General features: G+C 37.7%; 1 protein-coding gene across 1 annotated transcript in view; it reads left to right on the top strand.

The window, feature by feature from the left end:
* LOC116888960 (serine/threonine-protein kinase WNK3) overlaps window positions 1–14,846 on the top strand; it is a 100,969-nt gene that overhangs the window by 32,477 nt on the left and 53,646 nt on the right. Inside the window, exons 2-3 of the mRNA XM_032890188.1 lie at window positions 2,256–2,907; window positions 13,845–14,017. Of these exons, the coding sequence (XP_032746079.1) occupies window positions 2,374–2,907; window positions 13,845–14,017 (707 nt within the window). The 5' untranslated portion in view covers window positions 2,256–2,373. The remainder of the gene's footprint in view (window positions 1–2,255; window positions 2,908–13,844; window positions 14,018–14,846) is intronic.

Consider the following 14,846-nt stretch of genomic DNA (forward strand, 5'->3'; position numbering starts at 1 on the left):
TCCTTATCTAAGTTCTGAACCATGGATGAAAATCCCTACCTGATTCAGGTAATCTCTTTATTCTCTTCTTTCTAAAAACAAACGTAATCACCTTTTAATAATACCTGTAATTTAGAAGTAGCTTGTCTAACTAGGATTTCAACCCAAAATTCCCATGGAGCCCATGTTAAAAAGAATATGAGTATCCTGAAAGACTTAAAATATAAAAAGACTTAAAATGTAAAAAATATAAAAATAAACAAATATAGTTGTCTTTTACCTCACTAGGTCCAGCACTGTGGTGCCCCAAGATATCTGTTAGATATCTTGGCGGAAACATATCCCAATTCTTTGGCGGCCCAGTGTCTCCTGCCGCCGCAGACTTTCCTACACTCAAACTGTCACATAAAAGAACACAACATAGGGGTTGGGGATTTGACTCAGTGGTAGAGCGCTTGCCTAGCAAGCACAAGGCCCTGGGTTCGGTCCCCAGCTCCGAAAAAAAGAATAGGAAAAAAAAAAAAAAGGAACACACAACACGATAACTTTAGATGCAATTGGTAAGATATAATTGTCCTCCTAAACATACAAATCCTGGTACCATTCATCCCTTAGGAACATTGATAACAACCTGTAAATACACAGAGCGAGACCTTTATGTCATCCTCCATTGTCCTGCCATGACCTGCCTCCCTCCCACCACCCCCCCCATCTCCTCGTAGATTGTCTTTTTGACCTCGTGATTATTTCCTTTTCTGGGCAGAGCTATTTAATTTCATGCAATGTCATTTATACGTTCTTGGATTATTTCTTGTATTATTGAGCTCCTTTTCAGAAAGTACATGTCTATTCCTGTGCCTATATCTTAACCTGTCTTCTTCAATTGCTCATTACCTTTTTTGAGACAGGATCTTACTACGTAGTCATTGGTTGCCTAGAACTATGTTGACAAGGCAGAGATCTGCCTGTCTGTGCCTTCAAAGCTCTGGAATTAAAGCCATGGGCCACCACAGCCAGCCTTCCACTTTATATTTTGAGACACTGAACCTGAAGCCTACTGATTTGGCTAGGCTAGCTAGCCAACTCATTCTAAGGATTCTCCCTTTTCTGGCTCCTCAGCATACATTATTGCACCTGGTTTTCCAAGGGTTCTGAGGAGCTAAATGTAGGTGTTCATGCTTGCCAAGTAAGCATTTTACTAGCAGGCCTATTTCCCCAGCCTTCTGAAATACTTTTATTTTGAAAAATTTCAAACATGTAAAAAAAAAGTAGCAAAGTAATACACTGAAACTTTGTATGCTGTTCACCTGCATTCCTAATTAGTAATGTTGTAGCTGTTTTCTGTATATCTCAGAAGATGGCAATGTAGTATGTTGGAAGCCAGTCTGGTCTACATAGTTTTATGCAGCCAGGACTAAATAATAAGACCCTGTCTCAAAAAAATATGGTGAGCAATTAAAGAAGACAATGCACACCAACTTCTATTTTCCATATGTACAAGGGCAAAAAAGCTATTTTTCGTTTTTGGTTCTTAGGTGATTCTCTACCCTCAGCTCCCTGAGTGACTATAGGTGCTTTCCATAGCCCTCAGCTGGATAGGACATTTTTCCATAATGAATATAAACTTTGAGCTTAAGATGATGAATTTGTTTTGGGAATAGATTGAAGTGATAATAGGGCAGCAAGATGTCTCAGTGTATAAAGTGCTTGTCAGGCAGACAGCTCGAGATTAGTCCCAGGAATTCATATGAAGTTAGAACGAGGGAGCTAACTTACACAAATAATAAAGCATTGTAAGACGTGAAGATAGCACAACATTGTAACTAAGGAATGCATCAAGGCTATGGGGCTCTTCATGTAAAATAGTTAAAATAGTAAACTTGATTCTACATATATTTTACCACAAATTAAAGAAACTAGTATCAGGTGAATTCAGAATCTTAGGCAAAATTCTTTGGAAAAACGTAGTATTTTTACTCAACTTATGTATGGCTAAGTGAATTCAGGATTTGGGCACCTATATTGAATTTGGGGGTTTGAGATGAGCTGAGAACTAGGTATTTGTGTATGAAGACATATTGAACTGTATGCAAAATGCTTTAGTAGTCACTGTAGCTATATTAAAAATGATAACACATAGTCCTTGAAGTCTTAGTTGTATAGAAACAAGAATAAACTTTTTATTAAGAAAGAAGCAATTATAAATCAGGTGACTTGTTTTCTCAACAATTTCTGTTGTAAGATGGTTTTAAAACTATCTCTTTTCCATCCTTCAGATTGCTACGGGAATATATGACTACATAAAAGGAAGTGCATTCTGATACTTCTGATACCTGAGATGTAAGTGGACTGAAGAGAGAAACAGGAAAAAGTGTAGTGCCAACTTTAGTTACAATGGCCACTGATTCTGGGGAGCCAGCTAGCACAGAAGATTCTGAGAAGCCTGATGGAGTTTCCTTTGAAAACAGGGTTGCCCGGGCTGTTGCACCTCTGACTGTAGAAGCTAGAATAAAGGAAAAATATAGTACCTTTTCTGCTTCTGGGGAAACCATTGAAAGAAAGAGATTTTTCCGAAAGAGTGTTGAGATGACAGAAGATGACAAAGTTGCCCAATCTTCCCGCAGGGATGAAAGAAAAGTTGCAACAAATATTTCAAGAGTAGAAAAAGTTCCTACAAATGTGCTAAGAGGTGGGCAAGAAGTTAAATATGAGCAGTGTTCAAAGGCAACCTCAGAATCCTCAAAAGATTGCTTCAAGGAGAAAACTGAAAAGGAAATGGAAGAAGAAGCAGAAATGAAGGCTGTCGCAACGTCCCCTAGTGGCAGGTTTCTAAAATTTGATATAGAGCTGGGAAGAGGCGCTTTTAAAACAGTATATAAAGGATTGGACACTGAAACATGGGTTGAAGTTGCTTGGTGTGAGCTACAGGTGAGTATATAATTTTCTTGGCTTTATGAATTCCAAATTTAGCTGCCAGGACTGCCTGCATGATCCAGGATAAAGAGGCGAAGAGCCCTTCCACTATCATCTAGAAATTATACTCTTATCTTGAAACACATGCCAAGCTTTGTAAAAATTATCTTCACCCCCAGTGTCCTATTTTTCTTCTTCCTCCTCCCCCTCTTCTTCCTCCTCTTCTTTTCTGGTCATACTAAGGATGGAATCAGGAGCCTTTTCAAACTAGGCAAATAGTCTACCATTGAGAAAATATTTCCAGACCAGTTTTGCTTTTAGCTTAATTTTGCAGTGCTGGGAATAAACTCAGAGCCTTATACAGGTATTCTGTCAATGAGTTATACCCCCTTCTCTCCTCTCTATTCATTCATTCATTCATTCATTCATTCATTCATTCATTCATTTATCTAATGCTAGAGATCAAATTTTGCGTCTCGCATATGCTAGGCAAGTAGTCTAAGACTGAGCTATAAAAATACCCAAACTTTGGAAATACAAGTAAGTTTCACTTTACATTTATCATTTATTTTGATACAGGGTATGTAGCCCAATCTGGCCCTGAATTCTCTATGTAGCCCAGGCTGTGTTCAAACTGATAGTCTTCCTGTCTCAGTCTCTCTAGTGCTAGGATCATAGGCATATGCCAACTATGCTTGCTTTCCTTTACTGTTTTAAGAACAAAAAAATCTGTGTTGTGACAGTCTTTGGGAAAATTATTTTATTAGCTTTAGGAAATGCCCCACATTCTCACTAACATCTCATTTTAAGAATTGACTGTATATGTCTCATTATTTGATTTTTAAACTACCTAATTAAGTGTATGATAGAGATGTATTCAGTATGATATCTACCTTTATTTTTCCTTACAAAAACATGTGAAATTCATATATTTTTACAAATAGGAAAAATACTTTTTGGCTCTTTGAAAACTTCTTTTGATATTCTATCCTCATGCCTTTGAAACTACAGAAAACTGAAATCACCAGAATCTACAGAAGTTAGTGAGCCCAAGTAGATATTTTTATGTAGTACTATTAACAAATGAGGGATAATTGGACTATGAACAGGGACCCCCTTGTAGGAGTTAGAGAAAGGATTGAAGGAGCTGAAGGGGCTTGCAACCCCATAAGAACAACAATGCCACCCAACCAGAGCTCCCAGGGACTAAACCACTACCCAAAGACATGGGCTGACCCATGGCTTCAGTAGCAGGGGATGGCCTTGTTGGGCACCAGTGGGAGGAGAAGCCCTTGGTCCTGCCAAGGCTAGACGCCCTCCCCCCCCCCAGTGTAGGGGAATGTCAGGGCGGGGAGGCAGGAAGTGAGGGTGGTTGGGGAGGGGGAACACCCTTATAGAAGAAGGGGAAGAGGGATGGGATAGGGAGCTTATGGACAGGAAACTGGGAAGGGGAGTAACATTTGATATGTAAATAAAAAATATCCAATAAAAAAAGTAAAATAATTCTGATGAAAAAAAGAACTGTAAATAAAAAATATCCAATAAAACTTGCTTTATAAAAATATTTCTGGGGCTAGAGAGATGGCTTAGTGGTTAAAAGCACCTACTACCATAGGCAAACACTCTTACAGAATAAAAAAAATAGAATTTCTGGAGCTAGAGATATGGTTCAGTTGTTAAGAGCACATACTATTCTTCCAGAGGACCTGAGTTCAATTCCTAGCATCCATGTTAGGTGGCTCATAATCACCTGTAATTGATGGCTTTGGTCTCTGCAGGCACCTATACTCATGTATGTACACAAGTACACACAATTCAAATCAATAACAATAAAATTAAAAGGAGTAAAAAAACAAATGAGGGATAGAACAGCACATAAAGTATTATAATGACAATAGTTTCAGGTAGATATAGGTCAAATATAAGGAGACCAAGCCTTGGTAGCCTCAGTCAACTCATGAAAAAGTATTAGCATTCATATGGGACACTTAAAATTAAGATTGGAAATATGGCTCAGTTTGGTATAGTGCTTGCCCTAGCATGCATGAGCAAAGCTTTATGTTCAATTTTAGCACCACATATACTGGGCATGGTGGTATACATGTCTGTAATTCTAGTACTTGGTTCAAGGTCCCACTTGACTATATGTAGCTTGGGCCACATGAGACCCTATCTCAAAACAACAACAAAAATCCCACCACCAACACCAACGGGAAACAAATCCCAAACTTAAGACTGACTAAAGATAGCCACTACAGATAGGTTGTTGTTGTTTAAGTTCTAATGCTGTGTATAAAATACCCAGATTCCACCCATTGTAAAGTTATATTGGTTGCCGTATGGGTGGATTAAAATTTAATCTTAACAGTTTGGTGTAGGAAGTTTATTATATTTTATTTGAGGCAGGTTCTGATATCTTTTAGGTTAGCCCCAAATTCGCTATGTAGCTGAGAATGATCTTCAGCTTCTGAGCTTCCTGCTTCCACTTTCCAAGTGCTGAGATTACAGGCATATACCACCATGCCCAGTTAATTTGAATTTCAGGGGTTGAACTTCTCTGCCAGTAGAGCTACACCTCCAGACCTGGACCTTCTTGAAGTTGTACCTAGACATCTAGCAACTCCAGCTAGAGTCTGTGAACTAAACTAAAGCTGCCACTGAGAATCAAAACACCAGCAAGAAAAAAATAGGTACAATAGACTATATAGCAGGTTAACATGTTGAATGAACACTGTATGTACATTTTTATTATAGTAGTGATTATTATATTATTATATTTAAGTTAATGTAGAAGTAGAAGAAGTAGCTGAAAATTCATAGTTAAGGGTTAAGCATGATGCTAACACCTGTAATCCCAGCATTTAGGAGCTTGATGCAGAAAAATATTGAGTTAGATGTCAGATCTTGTTTCTTTAAAAATACAGTTTTTTGAAGTATTCACTGTAAGACACTTAATTTTGATTCTAAAATAGTTTTAGTACCCTTTCTATTTGAGCCACCAATAAAATAAATAAGGTTAATTCCATTAAAGGTCCTCACAATCCTATTTAGTTCTATTTCCTTTTGTCTTCGTCAGATCCAGCCATAGATATTAAATGTAGACCCAGGGCTAAAGCGATTCTCCTGAATCTAGGAATGATGAAGCTTGCTCAAATATGTGTGTTCTGGTTTCTTTGTTTAACAAATTATATAACATGACTAAATGTAAACCAGAGACAAATGCTTTTGCAAAATGGCAAAGGATGATGGTGAAAGGGACAAGTCTGGTCTGGGAAATAATCATTAATTCCTAAATAGTTTTGTGAGTTATTTTTAGTTACTTGTGGAATTGACTTCAAAAAGAAAGAGAAAGAAGTTGATATGTGTTGTAGGCTGAATAATGACATCTCAAAGATGCCATGGCTTCAACCTTATGTGGTTAAAACTAGCTTTGCTGTGAGGCTAAGTTAGAGATGAAAATAGTGAATTTTGCTTGGTTTATCTAATCACCAGTCTTTGTAAGGAGAAAAGCAGGTTGGCAATCATTTGAGAAAGATCTATGAATAAAAGCACAGTTTGGAGTGATGCTGTTGCAGTATTTGGTTACCAAGCCAAGGAATGCAGTTACCCTTAGAAAGCTGGAAAAGGCAAGGAAATAAACAGTTGCCTAGGGTCCCCAGAAGAAACAGCACTACTGTCTGAATTCCAGTCTGTTGTGACTCACTGTAGATTTCTGATTCCCATTTCTGGAACATATTACATCTGTGCTTTAATCCACTAAGTTTATGCTAATTTGTTACTGTAGCAATAGGAAATGAATATGAACTATTACAGTTGTCATTTCTTTTGGTTAGTCAACAAACGCTCCTTGCACTGTGCCAGACCTATACTAAATGCTAGGGACAGGAAAAGGGCAAAAAAGCAGACACAGACAGATTTCATAAAGCCTAGAGTAGAATGAGCATAGTTCATATATGAGCAAGCCTTGGAGATTGGAGTTAGCGAAAAGATGAAAGGGCTTTTAACTATGGGTTTGTTTAAAGGAAATGAGAGGGTTAGAAGCAGAAGGAAACAGAGGTGCTACTCCTTTACTACCTCATTTTCTTTTTGAACTTATTTTCAGGTGATTTTCTATTACAAAGGGGTTACAAAGATATACCATAAACTAAAATATTGAACTTAAGCAGAATATATTAGTTTGTCTGCAAATACTCCTCTTTTCAGTTCTTTGATCACATTCATGTTTCTATACTATGTGTACTTCATATGCTCCCCCTTCTTTAACAGTTTTTTCTAGTGTTTCCTTGAACTTTTAAAGGAAGTGTATTTAGCAGTTTCTCCCTCTCCTCTCTCTTTCTGAGATGAGGTCTTACTATGTAGCTTACAAACACCAAGAACTCATTTTAAAATTCTTATACTATGATTCGTTTTTAAAAAATTTATTTATTTTATTTATATGAGTACACTGTAGCTGTCTTCAGACACACCAGAGAAGGGCATCAGATTCCATTACAGATGGTTGTGAGCCACCATGTGGTTGCTGGGATTTGAACTCAGGACCTCTGGAAGAGCAGTCAGTGCTCTTAACCGCTGAGCCATCTCTCCAGCCCCTCTACTATGATTCTTAAATACTATTATTACAGCATGCACTGCCATGGTTGGCTAGCTAAGCTCTGTATTTTTTGTCAATAATATCCAAAAGTGATGCCCTTCTATTTAGTCTCATAGCAAGGATATATTATGTTGATGTATGTTAATGATAAGGTAATTTTGACCACGTAACAACTGTCAGATTGTTCCTATTATCTATTTGTTAGATTAGTAAATATCTTAGGAGTATATACTTTGACACTGAAATACATCTCAAGAAGGTTTTGGTACTCTTTGATGTCTTTACACAAGTAATTTCCATTGTGATTATGATGTTCTGTTTGTTTGTAAGACTTATCTAGAATTTGATGGCCCAAGCTGGTCTTGAACTTGTGATCCTCCTGCCTGAAATGGCAACTTTCTATTTTCTACTTTCTGCATTTATAAATTCGCACCATCTCTTAGCTTTGTATAGTCTTTTCCCGATATGTTCATTAAGTTTCTAAAAATTTATTTATTTATTTATTTATTTATTTATTTATTTATTTATTCATTTATTCAATGTGAGTACACTGTCACTCTAGAAGAGGGCATCAGATTCCATTACAGATGGTTGTGAGCCACCATGTAGTAGCTGGAAATTGAACTCAGGACCTCTGGTAGAGAGCAGCCAGTGTTCTTCACTGCTGAGTCAGCTCACCAGCCCAGCGATTGATTTATTTATTTTTATTTTATGTGCTTCTGTGTTTTGCCTGACTGTGTGAGGGCATTGGGTCCTCTGGAACTGGAGTTACAGACAGTTGTGAGCTGCAGTGTGCATGCATAGTGTACAAAGAGTCCAGAAGAGGGCACCAATTGGATTCTCTGCAATTGGAATTACTTATGGCTGTAAACTGTCATGTGGGTGCTGGATATTGAACTTGAGTCCTCTGGAAGCAATGTGTGTAATCTCTGAACCAACTTTCTAACCCTCATATATGTGTATGTTTGTTGTTATTTTTTGTCTGAGACAAGGTTTCTTTGTGTAGCCCTGGCTGTCCTGAAACCAACTCTGTAGACAACTGGGCTTAAACTCACAGAAGTTGGCCTGCCTCTGCCTCCCAAGTGCTAGGATTAAAGGTGTACACCACTACCACCCAGCTTATATATGCATATTTTTTAGAGATGACCATGTGGTATTGGATAACTGTAGTAACAGAGCTGGAATTTCAGTTTCCTTAAAAACACAGAAATAGGGGTTGGGGATTTAGCTCAGTGGTAGAGCGCTTGCCTAGCAAGCGCAAGGCCCTGGGTTTGGTCCCCAGCTCCGAAAAAAAGAAAAAAGAAAAAAAAACACAGAAATATTGTAAGAATATGTCTTTATTTTAGTCTCAGAACCTGTTGTCCAGGGGCTCAGTAGTTTGCACAAGGCCCTGGGTTCCATCCCCAGCACTATGAAAAGTACTAAGTGAAGACAATTTAACTAAAAGGGAATACATTCCAAGGGAAGCATAACAATTTATTACTTGTAGTTCTAGAGCAGTTTAATAAAACTGAAGTGTTGGAGGAACAGCAGTAGTGTGAGGGCGGATAGTATGGTGTCGATGTCTCATTGACACTTTTAATTATTTACCTTAGTGATTGGTGGGTTTAGCTACAGTAGGGGAAACAAATGGCTACCTTACTTTGCTTTTCATTTGTTTCTAAAAGATGTATTTATTTTAATTTTGTGTGTATGGGTGTTTTGCCTGTATGAATGTCTGTTTACCATGTGTGCTTGGTGCCCATGGAGGCCAGAGGTGGGTGTTGGATCCTCTGGAAATGAAGTTACAGATGATTGTGTGCTTCCTTGTGGGTGCTGGGAATTCAGCTTGGTTCCTCTGGAAGAGTATCCAGTGCTCTTAGTATTAGACATAAAATCACAGTGAAATTTAAGTGACACGAAATTTCAGTGTTAAAACTGTTAAATCCCGGTTCATCAAGACTGAGCTGGATGTGGTGGTAGGTGGTAAGTACCTATAGTCCTAACACTTGGGAGGCAGGGGCAGGGGGATTTTGAGTTACAGACCAACTTGGATTGTATAAAGAGACTCTGTCTAAAGTAAAAAACCAATGATAATCACAATAATTTTGTAACTATATAATCTTAATATTAAATCCTTATATTGTATAAGAAACAGAATAATGTTATCATATATGAATGCAGCAGTTACAGTAGTTAAATTCTTTAGCAATTTTTTTAACAAATGCAATTCACCAATACATCAAACATAGTTTTTTTGCTGCTTTAGAAATTTAAAAAAAAAGATGGGGAGTATAGCTTAGTGATAACATACTGGCTAAGCATGAATGAGGATGTAGGTTTAATATCTCTAGCAACATAAAAGTAGGAGAAAAAGAAGAAGCTAACAATAATTCTGTACCAGGAAACTTATCAATAAGCCATGACTGTATTAGTAGGTGCTGAGAAGATATTGGATAGAATTCTGTAGAGACTCTTTTTGTTTGTTTGTTTGTTTTTTCTTTTTTTCTCCATCCTTATTAAATTGGATATTTCTTATTTACATTTCAATTGTTATTACTTTTCCTGGTTTCCAGACAAACATCCCCCTAACTCTTCCCCCTCCCCTTCTATATGGGTGTTCCCCTTCCCATCCTCCCCCCATTACCGCCCTCCCCCCAACATTTCCATTCACTGGGAGTTCAGTCTTGGCAGGACCAAGGGCTTACCCTTCCACTGGTGCCCTTACTACTGTAGAGACTCTTAATTAAAAAGCAAAATTAGTGTATGTGTATCGAAATCACTTAATTTTTTTTTAAGGAAAACACTTTGCAGTCCGGGTCTTTTATTTCCTTTGTGTACATTAGGCCATGAATCCCTATGGAATGGGCTCCAGCAGCTCAGGCTCCTTTCCGTTAGTCCTCACAAAGTGGGCTTCTCTGGGTGACGCAGACTGGCACTTCAGCTGAACCCAGGTGCCCTTCTCTTTGGCTTCCTTTTTCTTCTGATCGTTCTCCTTCACCCGCTTCAGGAAGCTGTCTCTGCTCTTTGAGTGCTTGATGTGCTCAATCCGCACATTGATCCTCTTGGCCAGAATCTTTTTAACTTTGTTTGTTTACAATGATGCCCACTGCATGCTGGGTGACATTGTAGACTCTTTCTGTTTTTCTGTGGTAACACTTATGGGGCATTCTTTTTTGAACAGTGCCCATTCCCTTGATGTCTACAATATCACCCTTCTTGTAGATTCACATGTATGTGGCCAAAGGAACGACTCCATGTTTCCTAAAAGGTCTAGAGAACATATACCAAGTACCTCTCCTCTTTCCTTTAGTGTTTGTTATTTTGGCGAATTACTGGAAGATGGCTGCCGCGGCCCAAAATCACTAATTTAAAGCAATTTCTTTAAAATGGGATAATCTTTTAAGCTCTAGGATGATAAAGCTATTTTTATGAAAATCTCATATGAGATATTTATGAGTATTAGCACATTTTTTCAATATTGTTTCTATTTTAGCAAAATCAATAAGGGTAGAAAATAGAATAGTCCAAATCTAAGAAAGAGACCTAATTATCATTTCCTGTTGATATTAAGTATCTTCCTGGAGAATTTGAGTCTCAGATTCTTCTGTGATATAGGACGACTAGAGGCATAAACCTCTACTGAGTTTTCCAGAGCATTGATTGTCTCAAGCCAGCAAAGCAAAAAGCAAATCAGAGGACAACCTGTGATGCCAAAACTGTTAGTTAATACTTGAGAGATGTCTCAGAGGTAAAGGTGTTTGTTGCTAAGCCTGATGATCTGAGTTTGATGCCCAGGACACAGGTTTTGGACGGAAAAAGCAGACTGCAGAGGGTTGTCCTCTCATCTCCACATGAATGCTGTGGCATATCTCCCCTACACATTCAAACTCAAATAGATACATGTTAAAAAACTATATACCAACATTTCCAACAAATATATATGAAAAATGACCCTGTGACTTCTGCATGCACTCTGACACATACAAGTATGTAGAATCAAATAAATAACTGAAAATGAAGATTCTGTTATTGTGATTAAAACAAAACAAAAGCACTTCTAAGCAAATTCAAAGTATACCTTAAGTTAATAAAGTATATTATCTGCCAGCAATAGTGGTACATGCATTTAATCTCAGTACTCCTGAAGCAGAGGGCAGGTGGATCTCTGAATTTGAGGCCAATCTGGTGTACAGAGTTCTAAGACATCAAGGGCAACAGAGGAACCCTCTCAAGAAAAACTAAGGGAAGAAAGCAAAAGAAAAAGCAAACACACACACACACACACACACACACACACACACACACAGAGAGAGAGAGAGAGAGACAGAGAGAGAGAGAGAAAGAGAGAGAGAGAGAAAACAAAACACAAGTAGGTAGTTATTTAAAAATAAACCTGTGAAGTATCAATGCACAACCTGTACAACCTGTAATCTTAGCTACTTGGAAGGCAGAGGAAATAGGACCATGAATTTGAGGCCGACCTGGGCAAGAGAGAGAACCCCATCCAAAAGGGCAGCAAACAAAGCACAGTATGGTGGTGTTTGCTTATAATCTTAGGAGGCAGGAGGCTCAGTTGTTCAATGCCATCATGCTTACATGAGACCTCATCTCAAGGGAAAACAAAATGAACAACATACCACTTTCTAACAGTGATAAAATCTAAGGACGATGCCATATGATGTTGCCAGACAGAGTAATTCTAGTACTTGGATGCTGAGACAGGTAGATCTCTGTGGGTTTCAGACCAGTCTGGCTTACGTAATGAGACCATGTCTCAACAAACAAACAGAACTAATCAACAGTGTTGATCCATACACACATGGAAAACATGACTTCATTTGTTTTTGTCACTACCAGTGATCAAACTCATGGCCCCATTTCATCATTTTTTGCTTGGGGAATGCTTAATACCTGAGATATTATCTACATTTCCTTTCAAGTCTTTGTTTTAATTGGGTTATTTATTGTTAATTAAAATTAAAACCATAATCTGATATCTTCAATTATACCCACTGAAATAGCTTAAAATACTCACTGTACTAACTGCTGCTGACAATGGCTCATATGGAGAAATTGACACATATTAACATTTTTATTTTCTATTTTTGCTGAGCTACTAGTAGTTCGAGTTTATGTTTATTTTTGTTCTTTCATAGATTATTTATGGGAATACAAATGATAGAATCATTCTATTTGTCAATGCGCAGCAGCTGTTAGTTGCCAGAAGTTCCTTGGCTATGGATGGAATTTTGTCTGGCTTAAGTTTTACAGGTGTTTTGCATGCTGTCGTTACTGCTGTGAATACATATATGCAGCTTCCTGTTGTATTCTTAGAAACACTGTTGTAGTCACCACCACCTCTTATAATCTTTTCTGGCCATCTTTGCAATGATCCCTGAGCCTTAAGAGGAACAGGGTGTGAGGTAGATGTTCCACTTAGGACTTACCATTGTATCATATCTTGTTGTCTGCACGTTGATCATGGTGAGCCTCTGTGTTAATCACCATCTGCTGTTCAAAGACATTCCTCTGATGAGGGTTGAGAGATGCACTAATCTATGGGTATAACAGTGAGTCTTTAGGAGTTGGTTTTCTACTATGTTCATTTAGTAGGTTCTTCTCCAGGCCAGTGGCCTGTGTAGTCATAGGTTCTTGGCTGTGATAACAGTTTGGGCCATTTTTTATGGAAAGTCTTTGAGTATATTTTTAGAAAAGTGGTGTGGGTGGATGTTTTCTAGATATATAAGCAGTTTTCCTTTCTTAATCTAATTGAAAGTTTGTCTGACTTCAGATTTTTAGGATCACAGTCCTTTAGACTATTATATACATTGTGCCTATGACTTTTACCATTGTAATGTAGCAAATTAGAGGTTCAGTGCCTATTTGAAGGTCTTTCATTAGTTAGTAGCCCAATATTTCTCTCTGGAAGCTTAGACCAGTTTTGACAATTCAAAAATTAAACTGGAAAAAAGTTCTTTGTCTTACTACCTTTTGATTATTCTTGTTCTAATTTTAGAGATTTCCAAATGTGAAAACTTCAGATTTCTTAGGGAAATATTGCAATTATCTATTTTATTCCTTTTTGTAATTTCATTTTGAGATAATATAAGCACCCTAACACCAAACTATACCCCAAAGCCCTTTAGACATTGATATTATGTAAATATGTTCGTAGCATAGTTGTGAAATGTAACAATAGTTGCATTGCTTCATGGAAGAGTCAAATTAATTAAGAAAGAATATCAGTAATCCTATAGACATGGAGAAGAATTGATAGGTATAACACATACATGTGCACAGTAAACCACTCAGTTGAGCTATTAGAAATTTGCATGGAAATTTCTGTGGTATTAACTTGGAACTTGTTCTTCTACTTTAGGACCGCAAATTAACTAAAGCTGAGCAGCAACGGTTCAAAGAAGAAGCTGAGATGTTGAAAGGCCTCCAGCATCCCAATATAGTTCGATTTTACGATTCCTGGGAGTCCATATTGAAAGGAAAGAAATGTATTGTTTTAGTGACTGAACTAATGACATCAGGAACCTTAAAGACGTAAGTCGACTCTGATAGTGCGATAGTGCCAGTTGAGATGAAAACTATTTTAATGAGTCATAAAAGTTATTTATAAACTTTGGCTTAAGGGTAGGTAGAAGGGTTGTGACTATATAGCTGAGTGAAATAGCACTTATTTAGTATGTACAAGGATTTGGGGTCCATTTCTGGTATTAAAACAACAAAAAGCCTTGTAGAATCTATTTCAGATTAATTGAAAAATCAGCATACTTATAAAGTTTGTTAGAATATGTAGGGCTGAAAAGTTAATGTTTGGGAACCTAGGGATCAAGCTAAGTTGGTTAAATGTTTGCCTAGCATGCATGAACCTATGGGTTCAATCCCCAGCACCACATAAAACTAGGAACAATAGCATCCACCTTAAATTCAGCACTGGATGGTGGAGTAGAGATAGGAGGATTAGGACTTCAGGGTCATTCTTGGCTACATCATCACAAAAAAGAGGGTTGTAGAGATAGCTCAGAAATGAGAGAGCACTTGTTGCTCTTGTAGAGGCTACTAGCATCAGTGTGATGTTTTACAACCACTAATAGCTCTAGTTCCAGGGAATTCAATGCCTCTTCTGACATAGCTAAGTGCCTGGCACTTACTTAGTGCATGCCGCTACAGCGCCATGCACACACACACACACACACACACACACACACACACACACACACACACACACACTATTAAAAATTAACTCTAAAACACCCCACAAAAGGTAATGTTTTAGAGATTAACGAATTCGAGAGTTGAAAATATTATATATTATAGAGAGATTGTGATTGCATTTTTAAAAGATACTGACTTGCCAAGGGTTTGGCCA

This window comes from Rattus rattus, chromosome X (genome assembly GCF_011064425.1).
Source record: "Rattus rattus isolate New Zealand chromosome X, Rrattus_CSIRO_v1, whole genome shotgun sequence".
In the NCBI taxonomy this organism is placed as follows: Eukaryota; Metazoa; Chordata; class Mammalia; order Rodentia; family Muridae; genus Rattus; species Rattus rattus.